Source organism: Drosophila suzukii, chromosome 2R, assembly GCF_043229965.1.
Source record: "Drosophila suzukii chromosome 2R, CBGP_Dsuzu_IsoJpt1.0, whole genome shotgun sequence".
NCBI lineage: Eukaryota > Metazoa > Arthropoda > Insecta > Diptera > Drosophilidae > Drosophila > Drosophila suzukii.
In genome coordinates, this window is record NC_092081.1 from 21,393,318 (window position 1) to 21,406,741 (window position 13,424).

The 13,424-nt window shown below is 42.7% G+C and overlaps 4 protein-coding genes and 1 long non-coding RNA gene across 5 annotated transcripts; 3 read left to right on the forward strand and 2 right to left on the reverse strand.

The window, feature by feature from the left end:
- Positions 1 to 40: 40 nt before the first annotated feature.
- LOC108009362 (probable peptidoglycan muropeptide transporter SLC46) lies at positions 41 to 3,320 on the forward strand. The gene is made up of 9 exons (XM_017073663.4): positions 41 to 553; positions 621 to 733; positions 1,458 to 1,608; positions 1,669 to 1,852; positions 1,911 to 2,097; positions 2,158 to 2,293; positions 2,354 to 2,680; positions 2,746 to 2,902; positions 2,975 to 3,320. The coding sequence occupies exons 1-9, from the start codon at positions 343 to 345 to the stop codon at positions 3,036 to 3,038; spliced, it is 1,530 nt and encodes a 509-aa protein (XP_016929152.2). The 5' UTR covers positions 41 to 342; the 3' UTR covers positions 3,039 to 3,320.
- LOC139352473 (uncharacterized) lies at positions 3,103 to 4,331 on the reverse strand. The gene is made up of 2 exons (XR_011603679.1): positions 4,192 to 4,331; positions 3,103 to 4,084 (listed from the first exon to the last, which is right to left on the reverse strand). It is a non-coding gene; the product is annotated as an uncharacterized lncRNA (long non-coding RNA).
- On the forward strand, positions 3,475 to 6,617 carry LOC108009363 (probable peptidoglycan muropeptide transporter SLC46). The gene is made up of 9 exons (XM_017073664.4): positions 3,475 to 3,826; positions 3,888 to 4,000; positions 4,686 to 4,836; positions 4,894 to 5,077; positions 5,330 to 5,516; positions 5,575 to 5,710; positions 5,773 to 6,099; positions 6,157 to 6,313; positions 6,373 to 6,617. Exons 1-9 carry the CDS (start codon positions 3,649 to 3,651, stop codon positions 6,434 to 6,436), a joined length of 1,497 nt encoding a protein of 498 aa, XP_016929153.2. The 5' UTR covers positions 3,475 to 3,648; the 3' UTR covers positions 6,437 to 6,617.
- Positions 6,618 to 6,778: 161 nt separating this feature from the next.
- LOC118876967 (poly(A) polymerase-like) lies at positions 6,779 to 9,265 on the forward strand. Its single transcript, XM_036813651.3, has 4 exons — positions 6,779 to 7,303; positions 7,419 to 7,962; positions 8,099 to 8,850; positions 9,198 to 9,265. Exons 1-4 carry the CDS (start codon positions 7,177 to 7,179, stop codon positions 9,263 to 9,265), a joined length of 1,491 nt encoding a protein of 496 aa, XP_036669546.2. The 5' UTR covers positions 6,779 to 7,176.
- A 290-nt stretch (positions 9,266 to 9,555) lies between these two features.
- On the reverse strand, positions 9,556 to 12,970 carry LOC108008409 (probable peptidoglycan muropeptide transporter SLC46). Its single transcript, XM_017072255.4, has 9 exons — positions 12,502 to 12,970; positions 12,328 to 12,437; positions 12,103 to 12,253; positions 10,685 to 11,461; positions 10,492 to 10,628; positions 10,236 to 10,425; positions 10,120 to 10,167; positions 9,947 to 10,055; positions 9,556 to 9,877 (listed from the first exon to the last, which is right to left on the reverse strand). Exons 1-9 carry the CDS (start codon positions 12,626 to 12,628, stop codon positions 9,820 to 9,822), a joined length of 1,707 nt encoding a protein of 568 aa, XP_016927744.2. The 5' UTR covers positions 12,629 to 12,970; the 3' UTR covers positions 9,556 to 9,819.
- Between the last annotated feature and the right edge of the window lie 454 nt (positions 12,971 to 13,424).

The window sequence follows — 13,424 nt, forward strand, 5'->3', positions numbered from 1 at the left end:
ACATAGAAGAAGCAGAACAATCAGCTGTTGCTGCCTTTAGAAAGTTTTAAATAACTACCATTAATTACGGAATAATCTAGCCAACTGTATTGGTGAAAATAATACATGTAATACCAGCAGTGCTTTAGACAACGATAAATCCACGTTAATCACCAGTAAAACAGCCGCTGGAGCTTCAGTATCTCGAAACCCGCCGTCGCGCTTGGAAGTCTCAATCAGAGAAACTGCGTTCTGCATTCTGGTGAATGAATTGCTAATTTCATTATCTGCGGAAGTCTGGTGGAAGGCAGTCGGATCCCCAAGTTCCGCGAGAGATATCTACAGAGTCGGGAACTGTCCAGAATGCCCCGTTCTGATACCGAGGCCTTGGTGGCCGATGTGGAGACTGGAGAAGATTCGGCGCCACGTACTCTGGACGCCTCTTCCGCGGTGGCCAGTGACCAGGAGCAGGTGGACCCTTCTCCAGTTCCCCCGCCCCGTGACTACAGCAGCTACCGGTGGTTCATCCTAGAGCCCGCAGTTTTTCTCATCTTCTTCGCTAGATACTTAATCGGTATGATGGCGAGCAGGGAGAATCTCTGATTGGATGCTTCATTCAATTAACTTGTTGTCTGTTTTAGGGGCGGTTTATCAAAATCAAATCCTCTACCAGACCTGCGTCACCATCGAGAAATTTAATGCCACGCAATGTGAGCCGTTGCTGGGCATCGATCGCGCATCGGATGCGGATAAAGTGAGTGTATCATTTCGACCTACAATTGTATACTATGCAATGTGTCATGTAGCTTTGGTATCTGTACTTGCTGTTGTTGCTGGGTCTCGTGTCTGGTTTTAGCTTTAAATGTTTTTATCTCTGTTTTTGCTGCTCTGCGGGGCGTTACGGGGCCATGATATTCATATACTAACGATCAGAACAAAAAACACCGGGAAGCGTAAAAGCTTTTTTAGTAATAAATAATAGAAATATGTATATAAATAATATTTAGATAATTTTAAAAATCATGGAACTCATATAATAGAGGCCCTTATGTAAAAAAAATATTATCTAACATATTTTATTTACAAAGTTCTTACAATGGTACTACAAACGTAACCACTGCTGTAAAGTTCAAAGTATTTGGCTCGCTGCGGTTAATGCATTCTTCAAAGACGTGACCCACTTATTCGTAGTATATCAGCATCCGACGTGACAAAGCAAAATCACTTTAGCAAATCGGTTTAATCTAATGCAACATTTCCATTGTTTTGAGCTTAGAGATAATGCATTAGCACGGCACTCAAACCTTATCAGCGGGCAATACAGAAGTAAATAAAATCCTTTGTGGCTACATTTTTTGATAGTATCGAACTTAAGCAAAGCGTTAAAATTATAAATATATGTATGTAGATACGAGTTGACTCATGCTAAACGTGAGCCGCAGTTGTGCTTTGTTCTAAAGTGAACTTCTGTTTTTCAGGAAATTGAGGTGATAGTACAGACGTATTCGGCGAATATCATGATGACAACATCTCTGCTCGAGAGCATAATACCAGCCTTTGCGAGTCTATTCCTGGGTCCCTGGTCCGACAAGTTCGGAAGGCGACCTATCCTGCTGACAACGTTTACGGGTTGGTTGTACTTGTAACGACCTTTAAAACACACACTGATTACATTTACTTTTCTTTAAGGTTACCTCTCTGGCGCTCTTATACTGATAGTGATTACCTATATAACCAGGTCCACAAATATTAGCCCGTGGTGGTTCCTTCTTTCCTCAGTTCCTTCGGTCTTAAGCGGTGGAACTTGTGCCTTGATCACGGGAATCTATTGCTACATATCCGATGTGGCCAAGGAGCGAAAGAAGGCTTTACGGTGAGTAGAGAATCTTGTGTTTAGAAAAAAACCTTAATTTCTATCGTTCTTCCTTTAGAATGGTTCTGAATGAGGCCTCCCTGTGCGCTGGCATGATGGTGGGCAATGTGGCCAGTGGCTACATCTATGCTGCCACGAATGCCTTGGTCCTATTTTCCATAGCTGGATGTCTGATGATGCTTGCCCTAATGTACGTCTTTCTATTTGTGCCCGAGAGCTTAAACCCAGCCGATATACACACGGGAGTAAGTGATTTCTTGAGATAAATGGAAATGCAAAGCTAACTCCTTGTGCTTTATCCACAGTCGCGAGTCCGTGAGTTCTTCCGTTTCGACTTGGTCAAGGATTTGGTTCGCACCTGCTTCAAAAGGCGACCCAACTTTGATCGTGCCATCATCTGGCTTACTATGATTGCTCTTACGATAGCCATCTTCGATATGGGTAACTAAAATCAGACTGGAAATCTCTGAACAAAATGAACTAATCTAATAATGCTTGCAGAGGGCGAGAGCACTGTCAACTACATGTTCATGCAGGATCAATTCAACTGGACCATCAAGGACTTCAGCCTGTTTAACGCATCCCGCATCGTGATCCAGATTATTGGCAGCATTGTCGGCATGATAGTGCTACGAAGGTTCCTGAAGATGTCCATTGTAACAATGGCCATGCTTTCTCTGGCCTGCTGCGTCCTAGAGAGCACCGTGCGGGCCACGGCAGTCTACTGGCAGGAGATGTACCTGGGCATGACACTGGGAATGATGCGGGGCGTCATGGGACCCATGTGTCGTGCGATTCTCTCGCATGTTGCGCCCGCCACGGAAGTGGGTAAGTGGAACTCAGCAATTGGAGGAGCGTGTGCGATTTACTAAAACAATACCCTCCCAATTTAGGCAAGATTTTCGCTCTGACCACGTCCATGGAATCGGTGTCGCCACTCGGAGCTGCTCCCCTGTACACAACCGTCTACAAGGCTACCTTAAAATACTACCCCGGAGCTTTCAACTTCATCAGCGCGGTTCTATACTTTATTTGCTACATTTTGATAGCGTAAGTTTTTGCTAGAATTGGAATTCAATGATTTAAGATACCTATAATTAATACGTACTATATAAATTGCAGTGTGATTTTCGGAATACAGAAGTCGATGGGCAGCAGCAGTATCTACCAGGCTATCGGCAGTTAACCAGCAAACCCAGCGCTCCGATTTAGCTGAATGTATCTCATAAGTTAGGTTCCTCCTGCAAGTGCTGGGAAAGAGCTCTCATTTCTGACGACTAGAAACTATTTTTGTAAATTAATCTAGTGTTTGTACTCCTTGTATTTGTGCAAGTATTATTATGAGTTTTATTCGTATGCATGTATCTGCTATCTGGACTGTGTTTTGCATGTGCAAGCATTGTAAAGTTAAGATGAAAAGATTCAACTGTTTTCAGTTCTCAGCGAGACAATAAACTGTAAATACCAATATCGAATAGCATAAATCAGATAGTGGGGTTTCTTGGCAGTGGGAGCGGTTCCAGCGGTTCCAGCGGGCTGAGATAGGGCGCAGCAAACGGTTTGGTGTGCTCAAATTGGCAATCGCTCGCTTTGTTTGTTTACGTCGTCGAATTCAGCTGCTCCCAGCGGTTAGTGTAGCACTCGAGTTCGGCGCGCGCGGAGGTTTACCACATTTCCCGCTTCGATATATTGCTTGGCTGAATGAATCGCTAATTCCTTTGTCTACGCGATAATTGCAGCGATCACTTTGTTAGAAAGAGTGTGTGCGATAAGGCCGTGACCTTCCCCAGAGCAGAATGCCCCGAGATGATGAGGAGCCAATCATCGGCAGTGATGATGAGGCGCTGGAAACCGGAGTGCTTGCCCCACCCGCCAATCGGTTTTTCGGTGGCTCAGCCAGCTGGCTAAAACGACCCCGCTCGCTGATTCTAGAGCCCGCTGTGTTTCTGGTTTTCTTTGGCAGATTCCTAACAGGTGTGTATGATCGCAGCTTTCGCAGTGGGCGTCTATAAATCGGACTCTACTCCCCCGCCAGATGCCGTCTATCAAAACCAGATACTCTACCAAACCTGCGTCACGGTCATGGAATATAATGCAACCGAGTGCGAGCCATTTCTCGGTACGGATCGTGCCTCCGATGAGGTTAAGGTATGTTGTAAAGAAATAGGTAACGGGGCGTATACGTATTTGTATCCAATAATGTATGCGATTTCACGACTCGGACGAGCACAGCTAGGTGGAAATTACATAAATTACACGGGTGTATTGCGAATTTATTGGTAGTTAATTGTATTTCAATTAGCAGTAATTGCTGTGAAAAGAAACAGAGAGGTACTTACTTTTTGATAAATAAAAGTTTTCTGTGTTCTTGTTGAATTGCGCACACAATATTGATATGTATACATGATTTGTTTAATTTCGTACTGCTTATCAGTACACTAAAACCAAAGAAAACGATAGGGTTGAGAATTATAAAGTGGAATACGAGTATAATGAAAACAATACATTTTTTCTAAAAACTCAATATACAGATTTGAAATAAAGTTTCACGGTTTTTCTTCTTTTGAATGCCAACTGTTGCACCTGTTGCTGCTTATCAGTTGACCAAAACAAAAGTAAGCCCCAATCGTTTATGACTAATAGATCGTCTTATCACAAAAAGTTATCGAGCAGAGTATACAAATCGGGTGTTATATTTTGACACACATGTGTGCAGATAGTTAAGCCGTGCCAGAACCCCCTCCCACTTAGTGATTTACAGAAACGTGACGACAAGAATTCAGGCTTATCAGCACCAGAGAATCCCATATCAAACAGAGTTCCCACTTTGCAGAAGATCGAGGGGCAAGTTCAGGAGTATGCCTCCACCATCACGATGATAAGTTCGATGCTCGAGAGCACCGTGCCCGCCATAGTGAGTCTCTTCCTGGGACCCTGGTCGGATAAGTTCGGCAGACGACCCATCCTGCTGTCCACATTTACAGGTGAGAGGAAATATTATATACACCACTAAAATATCTAATGTACGTATCACTTTTTAGGATACTTCATCAGTGCCATAATTCTGATAGTTCTTACACAAGTAACGGCGGCCACCAACATCAGTCCCTGGTGGTTCCTGTTGTCCTCTACGCCATCGGTGTTCAGTGGGGGCACTTGCGCCCTCATCACCATCCTCTACTGCCATGTTTCCGATGTGGCCACCGAGGATAAGCGAGCCATGAGGTAGGAAAATAAATTATCATATCATGCAAAATTTAAACTCAGAAAATGATATTTGAATATTATTATAATTGTTGTTAGCCTGAATAAGGTTTGCCATTCATCCAAAGAGTTGCAACTTATTTAAAACCGAGTTCCACCCCTAATCCTTAAGATAGAAAGCTTTTTTCAATTAATTAAATGTATATTGTATTACTATCCCTTAACTGGATAGATAACTAATATAAATACCCAAACCTAACTTCTTTCCTCCAGAATGGTGACCATGGAAGCTGCACTGGGTCTGGGTATGATGGCTGGCGGTGTGGCCAGTGGTTACATCTATGCCGCCACCGGAGCGTCAACCCTTTTCATCTTGGTGGGCTCCATCATCTCCATAGCGCTAATCTACGTCTACTTCTTTGTGCCAGAGAGTCTCAAGTCTGAAGATTTGCAAACTGGGGTAAGTATACAAAACTAATATCTCTCAACTGTTGCTAAATGATGTAATATTCCCTCAGCCCCGCATTCGCGAGTTCTTCCGTCTGGATTTGGTGAAGGTTCTTGTGAAGACTTGCATAAGAAAACGAGAAAATTACGATAGAGCTATTATCTGGTTTGTCATGATGTCGCTAACCTTGTGCGTTTTTGCTATGGGTGAGATGAGCTTATCAAAACTAGTTCAAGACTTGGAGCTAAGTACTCATTCGACTTTTCAGAGGGCGAGTCCACAGTGAATTATATGTTCATGCGGAAGCAGTTCGACTACACTGTTCAGGACTACAGTGTCTTTAATGCGGCAAGGGTCGTCATTCAAGTGGTGGGCAGCACCATCGCCATGATCCTTCTGCGTCGTCTTTTGGGGATGTCCACCATTATGATGACCCTCCTGGCCTTCGCCTGCTGCGTCCTGGAGAGCACGGTCAGGGCCACGGCCGTGTATGGCAGCGAGATGTACTTGGCCCTGATTCTGGGCATGATGCGCGGGGTTATGTCGCCCATGTGCAAGGCCATCCTTTCGCACGTCACTCCCAGCTCGGAATTGGGTGAGTTCGAGGGGGTTTCAAAAGACCTAGTAAATTACTAATCTACTACTTTCACAGGTAAAATCTTCTCCCTAACCACTTCGCTGCAGTCCATCTCACCCCTGGGAGCTGCACCTCTTTATACGGCCGTTTACCAGGCCACAGTTAACTTTTATCCCGGCATCTTCAACTTCATCAGCGTAGCTCTGTACTTCCTGTGTTACTGCATGTCAGCGTGAGTACCTATACAAAATTCAAACTACTTTCTGATATTAACTTAACATTCCATTTCAGAGCGGTCTTCGGCATTCAAAAATCCATGGGCAGTGACAATGTTTACCAGGCCATTGGAAGTTAATTAATTCTTATAAAAAGAACCTAGCCATTCACAAGCCAGTGTATCAAGAAATTTTTAATTCTTTTAAAAGTATTATTACACATATTTGTATATGTAAAATGTAAATATCTAGCTTTAGGATAGGTCTTATAATTATACTTCACAACATTTACCAAAGAACAAGGGCTAATAAATTGAACAAGTTGGTCTCTCATTAAAATAAATTCCATTAACGTTATTAAAATTTCCCAAAAATAGTCTCAAAATAATTTGAAAAATGTTGATAGGACCCAATACGTCCACATTACTTGGAAATGATATATTTATTGGTAAAAATTCTTTGAAATAAAGAGGAAATTAAATACAGTTGAGCTTGAGTAAATCGAACACCCATCTGTCAACAAATAATGTTCGCGTAGGCAAAAAAACTTAAATAAACATTTTGCTGGAGTGGGCTAAATAATTACAATATTTCCCTCATATAAGGTTGCCTTCAAAATATATTCCAATTATAAGGATTCGGTTGTAGGACTAAATGTGTCTTATTTTTATTCTATACTACCCATAAAGCTTCTTTGACTTCGACAGTCGGGACTTCGAGTTCTAGAAGTTTTACTGTATGTGTATATATGCATATCCAGATCCGAAATCTAACAATCTATACTTCCGGCAATAAACATATTTTGCTAAGATTATATAAATGGAATTGAGGCTAGCTCAGCTCAGTCGATATCGAGCTTTCAAATATAACACATTCCGCAATGGTTTTCACTGCTTTCCATATTTTCTGGTTTCTGGCAATACTTACCCTTCATAACTATGGACAAACGAACGGAGATAACTTTAAAGAACTCTTTCTTTTGCCCAATGGCAAGATGTCATGTGCCAGTGAGTAGATCTTAATAAGCCATCTGAAAAAAGATACATTTAAAATGTTATAGCAAGAATCGATAAAAACTCCATTTCTTATAAAATTAATAATAATTCATTTTTGAATTCTCAGAGGCTGGTTGCGAGGATATTAAAACTCCGATGGGGGGAAGCATTGTCATTACCAAAGGCTTAAGGACGGAAATCAAATGCGACGAAGGATTCGTTCTTTTCGGAAGTAAAGTCACTTACTGCAATGGAGCGGAGTGGATCCGTGAGTTGGGAACATGCCTTAAAATCAATGAAACAGTGGACTACTGGTGCGACTTTGAGAGAGAGGATATGTGTGGTTGGAAAGAACATAACACTCAGGACCATTCATGGAAAAGGATCAGCTTTGACCCTGATTTCCACGACTACACTATCCACTATCCCCGCCATGATCACACTTTCCAGAGCCGCACAATAGATCACTTTATTCGCATGGAAATGGACAACAATCTCTCCGGGGTCAAACATTTTTTATCCCCCATCTATCCCAAGAACCTTACCTTGGGAAACTCCTTGTGCTTTCAGTTTCACATATTTATGTTTGGAACAGATGTCAAAGACTTGGTGGTATCAGCGAAATTAAAATCAATAACAATCGAAGATATGTTGAAGAATTTTAAAACAAAGTAAGTTTGCTAGATTCTACCTGTTTATTACCCATAGCAACAAATGTAATTACGTATACATCCATCTGTGGATTCTCTAACAATATAAGTATTTTTCTTATTCCAATTAGTATATTATTTTTTTCTGATGTTTTAGCTCCACCAAATTCAACCATCGGGGCGCCAAGTGGGTTAAGTATTCGATCCCTATCGACGAAATGGATGAGAGTTTCCAGGTGGTTTTCACGGTCACGGACCCTGCATCGCCCCGTGGTGACATTGTCATTGACGATGTGAAATTGATGAAAGGAGAGTGTAGGCACAGCTCAACTAACAAAACCACCAAATCTACTACGCAACCGACGACCACCAAAAAAACAATCGAATCTTCTGCACCATCGACAGCCACTTACAAAACCACCAAACCTACAGAACCACCGACGAACACTAAAAAGACCATCGAATCTTCCGTACTATTGACGACCACTAACAAAACTACCGAGTCTACTAAGCAACCGGTGACCACTAAAAACACCATCGAATCTTGCGTACCATCGACAACCACTTACAAAACCACCGAACCTACAAAACCACCGACGAACACTAAAAAAACCATCGAATCTTCTGTACCATCGACGCCCACTAACAAAACCACCGAATCTTTTAAGCCACCGACGATTAGTAAGATAATCGAACCTTCTGAAACACTGAAGAACACTAAAAAAACCACCGAGCTTTTAACGCCACCAACATATACATACGAAACCAAAGAATCTTCTGAACCACCCACCTTCATTACCGAATTCACCGAAGTCACCGAAATTACTGAAGTCACCGAAATGACCGAATATTTTGAAGCACAAAACAGTACCAAAACAGTACCGCCAAACAGTGGGGAAAAATGTTCAAGTGAGGTTAGGAAATATATCATTGCCTTTTTTATTTTGGCAGTTTTATGTACATAAGTAAGAAACCTAAAAAAAAATTAGTGTTACAAATTTTTATCGAGGGTCAGTAAGGGTAAAAACTTTAAAAACTTTGAAAGTGTAAATCGGTTAAATGCAATAAAATTAAGAAAATAGATTATAAAAAATATTCCATTATTAAAAAATCTTTGAAATTAGATAGAACTGAAGTTCTTTCAGAACTTATAGTGGCACTTGGTCAATTCGGTGAGCGCTTTAAAGTGGCAGCTATGTTTGAACTTTTCTTCAAACGAGATGGTGTTCGACTCTCATTGCAAAACCCCACCACAGATGTGGATGCGGGAAGTCTGGTGACCCGAGAAATGGGTTTTGCCGGAGTATATGAACAGTTCGATTAGACGACAGCGCGATAAAAAAGGAAATAAATTACGCAAATTTATAATTTAATGGGAGAATGCGGAAATGAATTGATATACATACACATGATGTTATGTACATAAGGGTTGACGACTATACAATTTGATAACACCATATTTGCTCTTTGATACCATGTCAGGCATAAAAATGAAATTAAAACAAATTTAATCCATAACAACCTTTTTTTTCGTAGAAATTTGTTTAAGTAAAGGAGCCGTTTAAAATGTTATGTTTTTGTGCCTAACATAGAATAAGTACTCAACAGATAAAGTGGTTTGTGATTCATAACAATTTAATAGTCTAAGATGGGATAGCTCTCTTAATGTTACCTTAAAACGAATTAAAAATACTAAAGGGTAAAATATAAATAAGCAAGTCAAACAAGATACATTCGTTCAACCTATAACCGATGATCCCTCACAGTTAAACGCTTGTTTTCCAGATTCGGATCTTTAAATTCGCTCCACTTGTAAATTTTGATTGCTTGGTTGGGGTGATCACATGTTAATTTGGCCACAGATCCGCTGTCGCCGCCTCACTTCAGAACCTTGGCGTAGTGATCTTTGTGCCTATATTTGATCCGCAAGACGTATCTGTGAGGGGAGTTGGAGATGTGTGATCAATTAGCGTGTTTGAAGAGGGGCTTTCCCCGTCAAGCTCACCCGATAAAGACGAATGAGAGCAGGTACAGGAACGAGCTGACGAAGTTGAACAGACCCGGGTAGGTGGTGAGCGACCGCTTGTATATGAGGGTGTACAGGGGAGCTGCCACTGTAATTAGCAGTAAAAGAGTCAATAAAATAATAAACAGTCAAACGGCACCAGCTCCGCTTACCGAATGGCGCAAACGATTGCAAAACATTCTTTATGGAGAAAATCTTGCCTGTGAAAGGGAGAGGTAAAAATAGTTGTACTTGAAAACAGCTGGGAAACAGAAATCGTAAAACTCACCCAGATCCGAGGGAGGTACTATGTTCGATACTATAGTGCGGCACATGGGGCCTGAGATGGAGCGGAATACGCCCAGAGTAACCGAGAGGTACATGTGCCAGGGCATCGTTGCAAAGCCCTTGGCCAGATTGTTCAGAATCTCCGAGAAGAAGGCTAGCAGAGCTAAAGTCACAACCGACAGGCGGAAGACCTAAAATAAACGGATAATATAAAAAAGATCTTTCACCCCACGTTGGGCGCCAAATGAAAATCTCACCTTCCGCAGGATTAGAAATCCGATGAGTGCTCCAATCATAGGCACCAGGTGGCTGACCGTTTCGAAGAACGTGTAATCCCGCACCGTCCAGTGGAATTTCTCCCGCACGAACAAATACATCACGGTCATCACGCCATCTGGGAGCGATTAATTACATAAGCTTTGGAATTAGCAGGGTTAATTAGAGACTGACCGAAGACGAAGATGGACAGGAACATGGCAAGGGTGACAAGCCAGATGATGGCACGCGCGTGATGATCGCGCCGCTTGAAGCAGGTGCTAATCATGTCTCTGATGTGCACAAAACTGAACAGACCCGCTTTTTTAGACCGCTCCTCCGCCTGCTTCCTCTTTAGCTCCTCCTCCGCCGCCTTCTGCGGCAGTCTCTCCACGTACTTGGCCAGCAGATCATCGTCGAAGCTCATCGCTGGTGTCGCCGGCGTGGGTAGCTCCATCTTCTTATCCTTCTCGGGCTCCTCTGTGTCCATGAAGTTCGGTGGACAGTCGATGGCCACGCGGTCCAGTTGCAGATCGCAGGCGGTGATGGGCACCTCCTTCTCCTTGCAGTCCTTTTCCCCATTCGCAGCGATCGCGTTCTTAGTAGCTTGATTTTGATGATAGTGCAAGCTCTCCGGCACAAAGAAGATGATAAAGAACGTGGCGAAGGTCACGATGCAGCCGGAAAGGCCAATGGTCGCCGCCGAACCCACAGCTGCGTACACAAAGCTGGACAGTAGGGATCCACTTGTCAGGCCGATGAAGAAGAGCGACTCCATGAAGATCATGCGGTAGGGACGCGACTTGCAGTCCGTGATGTCCGAGATGAAGCAGAAAGCGGCCACCGAGAATACGCAATTGCCGCCGAGCAGGGAGTGGGGCACTGCTGCCAGGATGTACCACCAGGGATTCACCACATAGTAGCTGGACAGCTCGCAGATGGCGGCCATCATCAGGAAGGAGGCGGAGAATCCTGCAGAGGAACAAAAAATATTTCAAGTATACTGCAAAACCTTTTCCAAATTTTCTTATAACCTCTAGATCTATTAAGTTATTGGATGGACAATTATAATAGCCAAAATAGCTGGATTTTTTACTGTTAGTTGTATTTCTTAAGATATTGGTGGTGTACCATTAGCAATAATTTTAGTTAAATTACAACTTGAATTTTTATAGCTGCAGTTTTTCTTTTAGTTGCATTCTTTGAGTTATTAGGACTTTTAGGGGTATAACTTTTTTACTCAAGTCAATAAGTAATATAAGTTATACCTCTACAACTATGTTAAGCAATAAAAGCTACATTAACTCATTGCTTGGCAAACTCTGTTCATAAGTTAAATTATAAATATAATTTGCATAGCTAAAGTTTTAAGCATAATTTGCAATATTTACTTTTATTCCCACATCACAACTTAGGAGTATAAATTGTTCTACTCGAGACAATTAACTAGAGAATTTAGTATACCTGATCAACTATGCTAAGTAAGGGAAATTCTATTGTGATTTCTCTCTATGATTGTGTAATACGCGTTTGACGTTTACTTAAATTACTTGATCGAAATGGTTCGTTAGTCAGAAGTTCTAACTTAGAATTAAAATTAAAACAGGTCTTACCTATCATAGAAACAATTAGCAGGGGCTTCCGGCCATAGTGATCCGACCAGGAACCAATGAAGAGGCCGCAGAAGGCTGGGACAATGCTCTCCAGGAGGGTGCGACTTAGGAACAGGTTGGCCACATACGGCTGCAGCTCCGTCTCGATGGCCTGCAAAGCGGAGGAGAAGGAAGATCAGGCTGGAATAATTCTAGATAGGAAGAATTCTAGAATTCGAGACCCACATTTATCTCGGCGCTGGCGTTCTTCACGTCCAGTTGCTTGCAATCGGACTCATTGTAGTGAAAGATCACCGTGCACGTCTGGTAGATGACCTGGTTGCGCTGGATAGTGCCTGGATGTGAGGTCGGATGGTAAGTAGATGCTAGATGCGGGGCACTCCAGACCGGGTCACTCACCCGATAGCGTGTGCGAAAACAGCAGCATGAAGACAACCGGTTCTATGTAGAACATATGAAACACCTTTTGCCATTGCAGATTTCGGAGCTTTTCTAGCGTAAACGCACTCGAGGCCTTCTCCACCATGGCTTGTTTGGTTTTGGACAAGTTCTTGAACCCGATTCAATGTCTAGCCGGTTGTGTTTGGTTTTTTCGAACTTGGTGGTGGCTCCTCAATGACACATTGCAACACCTGTCACGTAACCGCGATGCGATGGGAGAAAATCCCCTGGCGCCCGGTACTTCCGATCAGATTTATGGGTTACTAATGCCTAATTCGATTATTATTCAAGCGCTTGATTGCCGCGATAGCCGGGAACACGAAACCGAATTCAACATCCAAGCCAATACAATCCAATCCGACGGCGACGACACACGGTTTGCAATTAGAGTTTCGTTCTCGAAATGAGCGGCTGCCGCGCGATCCATGGGCTTATATAGTGGGTCTCTCGGCGGTGGCGGAATCGTCAATAGCCGGCGAATACAGCAGGTACACAGTCACACAGGTGAACAGTTGTTCATCTAGGGCCGCATCAGTTCCAGCGGCTTCCAGCTTCGCTGGATTCACGGGAAAATGTGGAAAATGTACTGCAGACCCGCCTAACCAGATTCCATTCCATTCAAATCGAATTCGGCCAAATTCCATTTCCCTGCCGGTCGGGCTTAAATTAGATTTGGGCCCTAATACCAAAACTCAGAGCAGGCTTTTGATGAGTGAAACGTGAATTTTTGTTTGTTTTCTTTTCGCTGGCAAATTTATAGTAATTTGCGTATTTTTGGATCGTGCAAATGAGTAGCACGAGTCTAAAAAGTGTTTAGTACATCTTCAGACCGAAACCCGAAAATACCGGAGAGATTGCGATGATGAATAAAACTATTAACA